This window comes from Rhopalosiphum padi, chromosome 4 (genome assembly GCF_020882245.1).
Source record: "Rhopalosiphum padi isolate XX-2018 chromosome 4, ASM2088224v1, whole genome shotgun sequence".
Lineage (NCBI taxonomy): Eukaryota > Metazoa > Arthropoda > Insecta > Hemiptera > Aphididae > Rhopalosiphum > Rhopalosiphum padi.
The window spans coordinates 3,136,515-3,151,593 of record NC_083600.1 but is presented as its reverse complement, the minus strand read 5'-3'; the positions used below and the strand labels follow the sequence as shown (position 1 = coordinate 3,151,593).

Here is a 15,079-nt window from a genome sequence, read left to right as displayed (position 1 = left end):
ATTTCCAAACGAATACACTATTAAACAGTGATATACGTATGCCTTATATCGGGCATTGTAAGTTATGTTATAGTTTTTACGGTAACGATTGTATGATACTGTGGTTAGTTCAGATAGAGGTTATATTGTTTTCTATTAAGGTTCTATACTTTATTTTTCAAAAATATACGAAGGTACATTATTAAAGTTTAAAAAGTTCATGAAAAAATGGTTATGTTACACCAAACGGTGACGGAAGTCTTCAAAATTCGATAAGTATCCTACCTTTACCACTCTCCGGTACTATACTATATTTGTACATTATCTACATGCCTCTGATATGCTATTTGTATGATATGCGCAGTAATAACTGTACACATGTATTGATATTATTATAAAACGGTAATATAAAATTAAAGGTAACTAAAAAATTATACGAGTTCACATTTGTCCCTATACTGAACATGTTGTGGCAACGGCCGCGGTGGTAGGTAGTATCGTTATACTCGTAATATATAATATGGCTATACGAGTATAGTTCACTGTACCTATATATAGACTATAAATTATATTATATTATTATAAATTATCATGTGATCGCGTTACCGCACACACAAACCGCGTTCGAATTGAATTAGTAGAAAATCGGCTATCTGGCAGCGAATCTGCCGATAAGGGCACGAAATAACAACGGGGTGAAAAAAAATTATAATAAACATAGAGACCAATTTTGCCGTCGTGCTGCACGGGGACGCCGTCCAATTAAACGTAATTCGGATTATTATTAAAACGGGATCGCGTGTCGAATTATATGTCTGCGCGCACAGCAGTATATTATGGTCTAAAATAATAATAATAACGACGACGACGACGACGGTTTATCACGAAAAAAAGTTTTCGGTCTACGACGAGAGGGTGAAAATTAAACTGTACATGCGTATATATATATATTATTATATAGTCACAGCGTTTGCAGCACATTCGTGTGCGAGACGCGAATAGTGCCGATTAATACACACGATGCAATATAGGTATAGTTGCAGCTCTATAGTATAGTCTGTTATACATAATTTATAATACAGTCGATGCCGCATACAGCCGTATAGGTACTGTCTAACTTAAACAGTCAGTCACGGGCAACAGCCGTGGTATATAATGCATATAAACTACACGGGTGTATAGCTATAGGCATTATATTATATATTTTATGAATATACATTGAGTGTATACAGGATGATTATTTGTACACGCACATTGTATACATTTTGTAATTTTGAACAATAAAATAATTATGATTGTTTTCCATTTATTTAGTGTTTTATGGTTTTAAAATGCATGTAAATCAATTTAACACGTAAATATTTACGGATATAACAATAACGGCGTTAAAAAAATATCACCCTGTAAATATACGCCGATATATACATATATATATAATTCATACACATTAGCTATTAGCTATATTTAATATGTATATAATATATATTATACCCGGTATGTATGTATGTATGTATATATGTGTTATTATTATTATTATTATGGTGTGTATAATTTTATATCAGCGGCGGTGGCGGTAGTGACGGCGTCTGATTCCGCTAACGAGGGTATCGCGTGCCTTGTCCGGATATATGCCGGGTTTATAGGTATAGCTAGGTATATAATATAATATATAGGTAAATAGGTATGTATATATGTTGTATTTTTGACAAACAGACAGGACGACAGCGGCGTAGTGGTGTGGCGGGTGGTGGTGGTTGGTGGCGGTGGCGGCGACGGCGGCACTGTCGGAACGTTAATCTGATTAGTGCGGAAGAATTAAAAAAAAAAACTTTCGTATTTTTTTCTCTTACAACGATAATGTGTATATATACACGATGCTCAAGGCAATAAAAATGTTCGTTTCAGAATCGTTAAGCGCTCTCACGAGCGCAAAAAAAAAATATATATGTATTACACGCTTGGTTAAGGGCGTTTAAACTTAATACATATATATATATAATAGTACATACCAATACATACCATATAATATACTACTATTTACTAGCACAATAAAGGTAACTGGCGAAACGTTTAATTATACCGCGGTGGTGAACTGACGTCGGTCGTTAAAGTAATATAATACATATATTTTTTAACTAGTTAATGTATAAAATAAACCTATACCGATATAATTTAAAAAGTAAAACTAAAAAATAACTGCAACGGTCGCTCGGTATAGTTATAACTTATAATAGCTGGTATATTATTTTGTAATTGGGAAATTGTTGATTAGTGGACGAAACTCGTGTAGATAGAGTGGTTATTGTAATACAATTTGTTTTTTAATTTTATCATCTATATAAATAAATATTTACAATAAATAATAACGTGTTTTCATGACATGAGAAATCGTGTCATCTGATACTACTGGCCCTGAGAGTAGATCGCTACATAAAGTACATCGATAAGTATGTATCACAATTACTGTTTTTAGCTGCTTGAAATTATTATGTTTTTAATAATGTAAGTCAGTGATTTTATTTTTTAAAGTAATGTTATAATTTCAAATGAATTTTAATAGTACATTTTTTAAGATTTAAAATTAATTTTTAATCTTTTGAAGTTTATTTTATTGTAATTTTAACTTTTGTTTGCATCAAAATCCTAGCGCTAAATAATGTTATTCAAATATAAATAACTAATACGAGTGAAAAGTCTGTTTTTCAAAAACAATTTGAACAACAATAAACATATTAACTATCTACCCTATTTTAAAAAATGTAATAATCTTCATGAATCATCTGTTTACTCGAGTAAATATAATATAATATTTATTCTAGTATTCTATATAATTTTATTTTATTTACTATTTAACCAGTCGTTGCAACGTGGATTCTCGATTGAAGTATCTCAGTACTCTATTTTCAAGCTTGTGTTTTTTACACAACTCATATTTTTTACTCTTTCGCTTAACATTTTTTTTTTTTTTTTGTATCAAATAATGCTTTAATGATATTATTAAAGATATTATCTATTTAATAACATTTACACTTACCTAAACGGATATATCATTTTTATAAGCCTCGCTGAACAACCGCATAACATACACAGACTACGCAGCGAGACTCTATCGATCTCGTCCATCCATCCAGGCGTCCTGCAGCTGTTGTATATCTTGAGATTCGTGTATATAATAATATAAACACACATGTGAGTAGTGAGTACCTACGGTTAATTCGGGTCCTCTAAATACGCCGGTCCGTTCATAAAAATATAATGTTTTCGATTTAATCAGCCGACTATGCGTATAAGTAGTTCTCGTTATGTGCGATTAGTGGCGACAGTCAGAAGCCGCTTCCACATTTACGCCCAGTCTACCGGGCTATCGATTAACTTGTCAAAATCGTCAAAATGAAACTAAAATTTACTATGCACGGCAATGTATGTATTGAACAATAATTATATATATTTATATAAAAAAAAAAAAAATACAAAGTCATTGGTCCATTTACAAAACACTTTTACTACAACACAACGATAATATCAAATTATTCTACACCACGCACGCACACGTATTATATATTATAATATTTACACCGGCCAGTGCGCCTCTCGTTTCGATCAAAATCCTTCTTCTTTTTTCCGCCGTTTGATTTGTACATTATTTTATATTATTATTATTATAATATATACTACTGCCGCCACTGATCGCGACGTGACGTTCGGTCGTTATCTTTGAGCGTACCTATATAATAATATAATAATATTATATTTAAACGATCGGCGGTAGCGTTTTTTGACGGCCGATTATTATGGTAATATTATTTTTGTATTCGTCTGTGTGGGGATAATATAATATTAGAACGTTTACCTATACCTACTGCGGCTGATAAACATCTGGTTAATGTTATGCAGTCCGAATTAAAAGGTTTCCGAATGAAATCACTTTATGCGTGATGGAATTTTTATTTCGTGGGTGGAGTCCGCGTAAATTAAGTGGTTATTTAAATCCAATAAAACTATCGTTTTTATTATTATTATTATTATTCTCCGTAGGAGTCAATATGTATACACTACACGTCACGTCTACGACCGTTTGTATGTTAAGTTTTTATTAAATTAAAGTAGAGGGAAAAAATGTGGTTAAAAACTTGTATTGTTGGGCGTGTTAATTCAACAAAAGCTCTATCGCATTGAATTATATATCATATTCTAATGATACATAATGTATAATATGTTCAAACATGCGTGTGTTGTATATGAGACAAGTATTTTAAACAGCGCTTGGATTTAATTGGTAATCGATTTAATGCTAATGCATTAAATCTTTATTAATATTTTTAAACAGAAAATATGATAGTATTAGGTATAGTAAATAAAAATAAAAAAACAGTTTGAGTCAACGTGTGTTTGCTGTAGAAGAAAACGTTTACTTGCCGGAGGGTTCTTGACTACTTGTATTATAATATGGTAGTACTCAAAAAACACTTGGTTGACAACAACAATCGAAATCCTATAAAAACTTCGGTTTTTTTATTTACATTTTCAACAAAAACCGTAAACGTATACTCTGTTCCATTTTGTATAAAGCATAATCGAATTTTCCCCCCTTGCTAACGTACAATTAATTTGACGAAAAAATTATAACTCAACAATTAGGTACCTAACTATAATATCGTATACATTAATAATTATCTTATTAGTATGCGGCCGCACATCCAATAATATTATGTATTATAAACAAGTTTCTCATCTTATTTATTGTTGTTTTAAACTCTTGTTATTAACTATTAAAATTCGTTTGATGACTTTTAAAATAAACATAATTATATTTTCTCTAAGTACATTAAATCCTTAATTTTAAAAGCAAAATAACAAGCACAAAGTATAGTTGTAATAATACCTACTTTTTAATTAAATTCCCTATTTTATGCGTGTTATAATATTATATAGTATGACATTCAAAAGATCACGGCACTTTAAAAACATTAATAATACTTTAATTCAAAAATTAATACTTAGATTTTCATGGTTATTTATTAACTTGTTTAATTTCAAATGCACATTTATTTAAATTTGTATATTATTCTGAAAATAGGAAACTTTTTGCTCTGATTATACAGATAAAGTGGATAATATAATGTAATAATTGAGAACAAATATTTATGACATATAACACCCATAATACAAAAAGTGTTCTCTTCAATCTCGATGAAAAAACGTGAAAACTTTTTAACATATTTTATATTAATATATATTATATCGCAAAATATAGCCATATAGGTATATTTAATATACCTAACAATATTATGTACAGTGGAACCCTCGATAACTTGAACCTCTATAAGTCGAATTTTTTGATAACTCGAATTTTATTTTCGCCCCCAACCGATTCGAGTTATCGAGGTTCCTCTTTATAACGTTAGTTTACCTCGCAGCTCTCGTACGCATTACGTTCAAATCAGCGGGTACTTGTGGCACGCTATTCATACAAACACAGAATAGTTGGCCAGTTGGCTTGATTATTGACTATATACGTTGAGTAAAGGAATTCACTTTGCGCACATCTTTTTCTAGGAGAAAACAGCTGTAATTCTAGTGACACCGAGCAAAACCGTCATCATCAGCTCGTACCGTCCGACCAACATAACGTCATGCGCAGCGGCGGCTGCGGGGGCGTTGTCAGCGGAGGAAGCGGTGGAGGAGGAGATTGCGGCGGCGGTGGTGGCGGAGGAGGTGGAGGAGGCCCGCCACAACAACCGTCGGTCCACCGACATGGACGACATGAGCGGCGGTGGGTGCGGCGACAGCAGTGACGGTGAACCGGACGACGAGCAACTGTCCGGTGGCCGGGCGAGCGCGTCGCCAGCGGCCGCGGCCGGCGGCATGTCGCCGCCCGACAAGAAAAAGCACCGCCGGAACCGCACCCACGTTCACCACCTATCAGCTGCACGAGCTGGAGCGAGCGTTCGAGAAGTCGCATTACCCGGACGTGTACAGCCGTGAAGAGCTGGCCATGAAGGTCAACTTGCCGGAAGTCAGGGTCCAGGTGAGTTTTTCTTCTTATTTTGGTTCGCAACAACAACTCTGTACTATTCATTCGCAGCAAATTATAATTCCACAGTATAGCCACCTAGTTTCGACCCCATCGTGTTTGAAATTTCCTTACCCTATTTAGGTACCAATCAATTACATAATATACTATACTGAAATCCCATTTCTGATTCCGTCCCCAAGCACAATACAACGGTTCAACAAATCCATAGTGTCATCATTACAATGTCAGTCTTCTTTGAGACTAAACGATTTTGCTCTGTGACATGATACGGGCTTCAAAGTTAACGTTTTAAATTAACTTAAACAAATGTTTTCCGTTTGCTATACTTTCAAATAATCAAATCCTATCTCGACAACCGATCGGTTACACTAAAAAAATAAATAAATATTCATTTACCCAGATTATTATGGTTGGAGTTCCTCGGGGTAGTGACCTCTCATCAATACTCTATAATATCCACATTTGCAACATTCGCGATCTTAACATCTTAAAAGATGTTAATCTTTGCCATCTCTTCTGCAGTATGATATATTATGTTTTTATACCTAACTAATTATCTACACTTGCGATCGGTAAGACAGTATTTCAAAATTTATCAAAATTTGTAAACTACCGTAATACGTTAAATTTTTTCAGTGTTATTCTTTTATTAGTTTCGGTATGACTTGTAAAAGGACAATATTGCATATGTGGGGAAGTCGTCGATATCTGCAGTGTAGTATATTGTAGCCTTGACGTTAAGGAATTAAATTCTGTTGTCAGAATGATTATCGAATCGGTTGGATAGGTCCATACGTTGGAAATATTCTTGATCAATGTGTCATGGGTGTAATAGTAAAATAGTAAAATACAGCCAACATTTACTTATAAGTTATAATCACCACTTCAAGTATCACTAATATTCTTATGATTTATAAAGATTTAATACCGTCGCCGCTGTATACATCTTTTAAGAATTTAAATATTAGCTAGTAACGATATAATATTTTATAATATAATAATAATTATAATTACACTATTGATGTATGATAATACATAGGTTCACCGTAGTATAACGTATTATGTTTTGTTCCTTAGATCTTAGTAATAATTGATAAAATAACAAATGTCATACTGTTTAATGCTTCAAAAATGAATTCATAATGAAATAAACTTTCCAAACGATTACACGCCTTACAATTTACAGATCAGGAAGCTACTGAAAAAACAAATCATATTACTAGTAACTAATACTAGTACTAATATATAATATAAATATTACAGTTAATCGGTTTATGTTTCACTTCACTTAACAATTAACATTATGTAAACAATGTATACGTACTATGTAATGAGTAATTAATTAATAATTATTATGATAATTATGTATTTCCCCTTTATTTTTTTCCATAAATTCTTATTGTAATTCCATAATCGTCTATAATATTACTGACTAGAGTGGCCATAACATTATAATAATATGATCATAGACAATAGATTTCTATATTAACTTGCTACTGAGTACCTATTAACAATATCTCATTGTTTTTTTTATCATAATTATTGTTATTGAAAAAGTATTAATACCATTTAATTTAATAGTTATAATACGTCTTGTAATTATACTGTTAGATTTCTATTAAATTATTTACATTTTTATTAGCGCATGTAGCAGTACAATTTTCTGACGTTATTCCCAGTAACATTCAAAGTTAACCTAAATTAATTAAATAAGATTGGAAATTCCTCGAACTTCACTGTTATAACTTTTAATTATTAAATGAATATTTTATAAATTATTTTAACCAAGTAAATTGAAAAATATTTATAATATCTAATAACTTATATACAAATATATATAGTTAATGTTAATAGTGTATTTTAATGAATCAAAGGATTCAAAATTCACTATAAAATCAACTTGTTTTTCAACTAAATATCGTTTACAGTGTCAAAATACACACAAATATTATTTTTTTATAAATCAAATTAAAATTTTACCGTGATATACAAATGCATTAAATGTAGAAATAATATTTTCATGAAACTAAAATTGTTTCGGAATAATGAGTGTAGACTCTTAAGTGGATCAACTAACAAATTCTTATCATAATGTGCAGATATATAAAAAGTTGATTCTAGACAAAAACAGGTGTGTCCAATTAATATTTATTGAATGACGAAATAATTGATAAGTCACCGCCAACAAAAGAACACTTTTATCATAATGCCACGTACAAATGTAATATATGTATAAAAGTGCGTGGGCAAGTGTGTACCTATTTGATTTTGTTTTATAATGAATATAACTAATAACTGTAATAAGTTATAAATTGTTATTTGAACGAATCATAAAATGTTTCTGATTGCTATCTAAAATTGAATTTTGTTATTTAATTATCTCCCTAATTGACGCCATGATTAAATTATAGTTTGATTAGTTAAATAATATAGTTAACGTAGATTCAGAAATTCCACCGTAAACATGTACATGTTGTATGTGTATGCGTATCTGCAAACATATATTATATAATACACGCGTGCGTGTGTGCGCGATACCTCCACAAGAGTCTTTAGTTAAATTATATAATGGATGTGATTATACGTTTGTCATTTAAATGGATCTACCTATTGGTATCCCTATATATACCCTCTCAGTCTCTATTTACGACGTTCATCGTACGAAATTAGTATGGTAACCAAGTATTTTTTTTTCAGTTGTATTACAATTTTTATTTGTTTTGTAAGCATTAGCTATTATAATATAATTAAATAATAAATTAAAAACCGTACCATGCCACCGATGCCGATTATTGTGGATAAGTGACAAGGAAATCATTACCTATATAAATAGAAACTCGAGGCACTATTACGCGTACCTCTCGGCATTAGTGTAAACTGTTTTATACAAGAAAAAAACCACTGACTTCAATATTTACATCACATAAATTAATTTTGGGACACAGTTTTAACTAATTTCGTTTTTCACTCAAGGAACAACAATAAAACTTTTAAACGACAATGACAATCTAATTAATTTTATAATGTTTTAATAAAATATAATGATATTATTATAGGAAAGTTCAATTAATAATATTGAGAAGAATAATGTAATAATCACTGTTAGAATTAATTATTAAATGTAAAAATATAGAATTTAATTTTAATCACACGACTCGACCGTTATTATTTAATAAAAAACAAAATTTTAATTTGAAAAACGTTTATCACTTTAATTTTTTAATCAAGTTTTTACATTATCCACTATCCTGATCAATCGAAATTGTTATTTAAATGTATATGTTCGAACTTCACCTAAAAAATATTTCGTAAAACATTGGGAATATACTAGTTTTTTACCTAATAGACGTCTGGAATGATCAGTCAACACATAAATATATATTTATATGTATATAATATATGGGTATATACGTGTATATCACGATATTTGTAGAAAATCTTAAAATATGATCAGTTTTTGCAATAATTTAAAGATGGGGTTATGTATATTATATCTATCATTATGTAGCATAAAAACTCAAAATTTCGAATATGACAACATTTAAAATAGATTTTTGGTTTCACTCCTCATCATGATCAAATCATTCCCTTAGCTCAAACAGTCCTCAAATCCTGTATAAAATATAACATTATTATCTGTACCTATAGTTATAGTTGTCATAATAAAACACTGGTTATTATATTATCTGTGGTGTTTTGGTTGAAAATTATTTTGAAAAACTGTAATAACACACGGTTGGGTGAACGAAAAAACTATCTTCTATGGTGCACGACCTATACAAAATATATATATATATATCATATTTATAGACATTTGTGAAATGCGTTAGCTAAATTAAAGTAGGTGCCTAAGTTATGTACGTTATATATATATAATATTATTTTTGGAAATATCTTATTTTTCGTGGTGTATTTTCGGGTCGCGAATCGTTTGTCTCCGAGGAGCGGAAGGGTGGTTGGTTATAGACTATAGAGGGTGTGGGTGTATGATGATGATGATGATGAAGGCGGAGTGGGGAGTGAAAATTGCCGTTAATCGTATCATATTTACTCGGCCGCGTCGACGCGTTTGCTCGAGACAGGAGGGCGAAAAAAAACAATCGCATTTTCCGGTACGCCGCACCGACACAGCCGCCACCGCTACCACGCCGTATGTATAATATGTATCCATTATATATCCTGCTGCCCGGCACACTTGACTCGTTTCCCACAAGAATGTTTTCAGTCCACCGCCGCACCACTATTTGTTACGACGAACATTATATTCGCAGGCGGTTTGTGTGTGTGTGTGTATTATATTATCTATATGTACTAAAACTATACGATTGTTATTATTCTCGGTGTAATAAACGTAATATGGCAACCGTCGAGAGATCGGTAAAAGAAACGAGACGACGTATCTTTATTCTTTATATATTATAATCGCTTGCGTGGGTCTATACACTATACGCGTCTATACATACACACATACACACACATATAATAATACAGTGATAATAATAATAATAATAATATCACAAAACAGTCATTGTTCAGGAAATTGTTGTTTTTAAAAATATTTTTCCTATTTAAATTTGAAATTATTTGTAGCATTAAAAAAAAAATATTTTTTTTTTCATTATTTACTTTTTTTAACGGTAAAATACACGTACCTTTTAATTTTGTATTTTGAAGTAAAATATGTTTTTGTTGAGTTTTAAAGACAGGGTATAATTTACAATGAGTATGTGTACTTACGTAAATAATATAAAGAAGATATTAATAGAAATAGAAATTACACACATCAACTAGGTAACTAGAAAAAAAAATTATCTAGTGACTCGTGATAATACTATTATTCGAGCCCAAAAGTGTAAGGTCTTGTGTCCCTCGTAATAACTCTTTATAGAAGATCGTCACGCAAAATACCTATTGCGTTTTTCTTCTGTAGATTTTTCAATACCTACTCGGGTTTTCCTCAAATCTTGTTCATATTATATGTATACGTTTATAGCATTCGCCGCGAAATCAATAAAAAAATACTCGATGAGGGGGCGATGCGTTCTAACTGCGTAATCACTGAAGGGACTGAATCGATCGGTAATCGCACACGTTCAACACTTTATAATATGTGATATTTTATATACCTATTTATTTATTTATTGTTTTTATACAATTTATAATCTTTCGTATTTCATAAAAATAGCCCAGAAACATTTTTGGTATACAAATAATTTCACAGTATGGCACGTTTCAGGGTAGTAAAAGTGGTTCTTCAACTCTGAGGTGGTTTCTGGTAGTAAACTGAAACTAGTTGGTAATTATGTCGTTCAAAAAGAAAATATTATAATTACTTTTAAAAATAGCAGAAGAAAACTGAATACTTCACAGTCATACAAGAATTCTCATAAGTAACTGTATTTTAATAATTAAAAAATATTGAAAATACTTAGGCATTTATTTTTGCTAACGAGTAACGTTTGAAGTTTTAACGATATTTGTCATTTGGTATTTAAAAACAAAAAATATGATTTTTTTTCTCCGATGATGTTTTATTATTTTGTTGTAATTCAAATTATATTAATCGCGAGGATTTAAAGCTATTTTCCATTATATAAATTTATGTTTCAAAAAAAAAGACATTTAAAAAAATTATTTTAAACTAATTTTAAGTTATATATGCATAGGACGTAGATATACAAATAGCATTCTACGATATGTTGGTATTGACATACAATAAATAAATAACAATAATATAGGATATTTAATAACATAATTCGATGTTTTTGAAAAAAAAAGTATTTTAACCTACCGTTTTACTAATAATATAAACAAATTATTAACAGTTATATAAACAATTATAAATTACCTACATTGTTTTTTTTACAATACATCTCATCGATATTCACCAGTAATTATTTTACAATTATCTAACCAACCAAATGATCATTTATTAAGGTAAACCATAGATGGAAAACGGATGTATGAATATTAAATTAAAATCAGCTCAACCTTATATTGCAAGGTTGTTCTAAAATCCAAATAGTTGATAATTATTACGTATAGATTGATATACAGATGACTGTAGCCGTGAATTAATAAGGATAGGTTCCTACGTTCAAGTTATAACAACATGAACATAAAATACATGACAAACATTTCATATAGCTTTTTCGTTAACTCAAACATAGTATTAAAGTTAAATAATATTTAACCCCAATTCTCTGAAATTGATTTATAAATGTATTTACCGTAATCTTTAATTATATTACGTTTGAAAAATGGTACAGAGTGTTAAAATGAATTTATTTCGTCTGATTACATTTCTATTTCTGAATTTAATATATACCTAAACGCAAATTAAAATATTAATGATTGAATTACCTATACCTACATGTTTTTTAATATAATAGTTTTATTAACGGTATTGTATTTTGACACTGAAACTATTACAAACGGTTACGTCGTGCAAATAGATTTTTTTTCTCTTTACTCTATATTTGTAGTTATTATTTCGGTGAACCCAAAACAATATTGTGTTTTTACGCATAATATACCGCGTGGGAGAAATAATTATCACGAAAAATCGCGCTCTTTGCATTTCACTTGCGGTACGTTTAAAACCCTCTTAAAATAGGCTTACTCACCTCCGGTCGTACACCGTAAGTTAATTAAGTTCCCCTCGAGACCTGCACCACAGGGTGATTTTGAAAGGTCTTTAAACATGAACTATTGTGAAACAACTGTATACGACGTATACGTTTTAGATATCAAATTTTTCGGCTTACTGTCGTAATATTTTTTATCGCGATATAATGTTATTGTTTTTACAAAACCAACGCATTATTATTATTTATACAAAAGCTATAAGACAGAAATATATATATAAACAACGACGATAAACGACATAGGTATTATACATCGCTGACTTCTATAGGCATTAAAAAATAAAAATAAAGTATTGGTAGAATTTTATATTATATTATAAAATATACTAATATAGTGTCGATGACGAATTAAATCAATCTGTTAGTCACATAAATATTGAAATCCGTATCAACAATAACCAGAAGCTATATAGCACAAAAATCTGCGTTCGAAAGTCGATTTGTTGTTTTTAATAAATACGCGTATACATTATTAAACGTGGGGTAATTTAAAATACTGCCCTCTAATCGAACGGCGAATATTTTATAAGCTACGATTATAATAGGGAGATGTTAAATAATTCATAAAAGGAAATCACAATGAACTTTTTTTCCGCTAAATTTTAATCTTATATTATTATAGTCATAAACTCAATATAGCTATTTGTTTTGTATTATATTAAATAAAAAGCAATAAGCTCGAGATAAAATGTAAAATATTTTATGTTGGATCTACACGTGCAGCATTCTTAGGGAGTTCATATACATATATAATAATATGTAAAGAACTGTTATGATTCAATTCATATTATACTATGAATCATTATTGATTTGAATTTCATATAGTATATATTATGCACAGAGCAAAAATTCAGTATAACTGTATAAAGTATTCATTAAAAATGTATACACTAAACAAATTGAATAAAAAACTGTTTAAATTATACCATATCTATATACTTGAACTTTGATTATTCTATGAATACTTGCCTATGCTGTATAATATTGACAAAATAATTGTTCAAAATTGTTTCAACTTATTTCAGAATTTAACGCAGTTCAACATTTAAATACAATATTTTGTGGAAAACACGATAGCATTTTTAGTAGGTATATATTCATATATACGCGATGCATATTACATGTAATATTTATTCATATATGTATTAGGTATTTATTATAAATATTTATTATCATTTAATTTTAAAAACCTATTTTTTTTTATCTATTTTGCAACAAAATTGGTTTACCATTTGGCAACTCGATTTCTCAGTCCAAGGTACCTAGAAATAATACCAACAATTTGTTAGGCATATTTCATTTATAAAGTCAATTTGTTATTAAATGTTGTTGGAAAGACAAGCATACCATCATGTCTCGTTTATATAGCCATGTTTATATTATACAAATCTTAATCCTTATATATATATATATATATATATATCTATTAAAATTATCTATTAAACTGCAATTAAAGCGCATTAGAATTAATTTAAAACCGATCGAGATTAATATATAATATATTTGTATAGTATTAAATTATAACCGATTAAATAGATTGTGGATCTGACTAAATGCGAGTGCAGTCTGTGAGTCTAGTGAGCGGTCCTTAATGCAATTATACCTCGAATACAATTATATGCACTTTGTATATAATATATATGTATATCAATATTGCAAGAGATGACGATGTATAACGGAATTCTATTTATTCACGAAAAGCGATTTACCGATTTCGAGACGACTTCAATAATAATAGTTATGATGCACCGTTATATTATACAGTTATATGAGTGGACAGCAGCAGGAAGTCTACTCCGGACCGTTTGACGATGGGGTAGGACGCTTCTATGTATATATACATACCCTATAAATATATATGGACCGCGCAAAATGCCGAGAGATGCGGAAACGGAGCGGCGGCGACGCTGAAAATGGCGACTCAAAGCACCCCCCCGATCGACCGCCATTACATTCGCTCTTGCGCCTGCTCTTCTCGCAGCGGTGGGAGCGGCGGCGGTGTCTGTCCTGCTCTTTCGCGCGCACCGGAGATGTTCTCCTCTCTCCTTCCCCTTCTTGCGAGCGTGTACACACACGCACGCACGCGCACGCATAGCCACCCTTACTCGCTGACGCCCCGGGTGGACTTTGCGAAATTTAATGAATTTAACACTCGATTTAGCCATCATTAATCCAAGGTTTATAATTAAGCTCAGTTTATAATGTAGGCGGAACTAACGCGTATACATTCGCAGCCGCCGAGTCTCGATCCTGTTCAAACCGCCAGTGGTTCGGGTGGTTTGGGATTGTTGAGGGATGATGGTCTTGGTGGAGAGGAGGTGTACTCAAAAGGGTTTGCACGCGTTGCAATGCAGTGGATGGTGTGAAGGAGGGGTCTTGGAATGGCCGATGGTCGATAATTAAGTTTGTCTTAGCG

General features: G+C 30.9%; 2 protein-coding genes across 2 annotated transcripts in view; one reads left to right on the top strand and one right to left on the bottom strand.

Moving 5' to 3' along the window:
* Window positions 1-15,079, bottom strand: part of LOC132929481 (uncharacterized) — a 204,876-nt gene that overhangs the window by 155,273 nt on the left and 34,524 nt on the right. The window lies entirely within an intron of this gene.
* Window positions 1-15,079, top strand: part of LOC132930187 (retinal homeobox protein Rx1) — a 44,797-nt gene that overhangs the window by 12,899 nt on the left and 16,819 nt on the right. Inside the window, 3 exon segments of the mRNA XM_060995910.1 lie at window positions 5,536-5,717; window positions 5,719-5,886; window positions 5,888-6,007. Coding sequence (XP_060851893.1) covers window positions 5,536-5,717; window positions 5,719-5,886; window positions 5,888-6,007 — 470 coding nt within the window.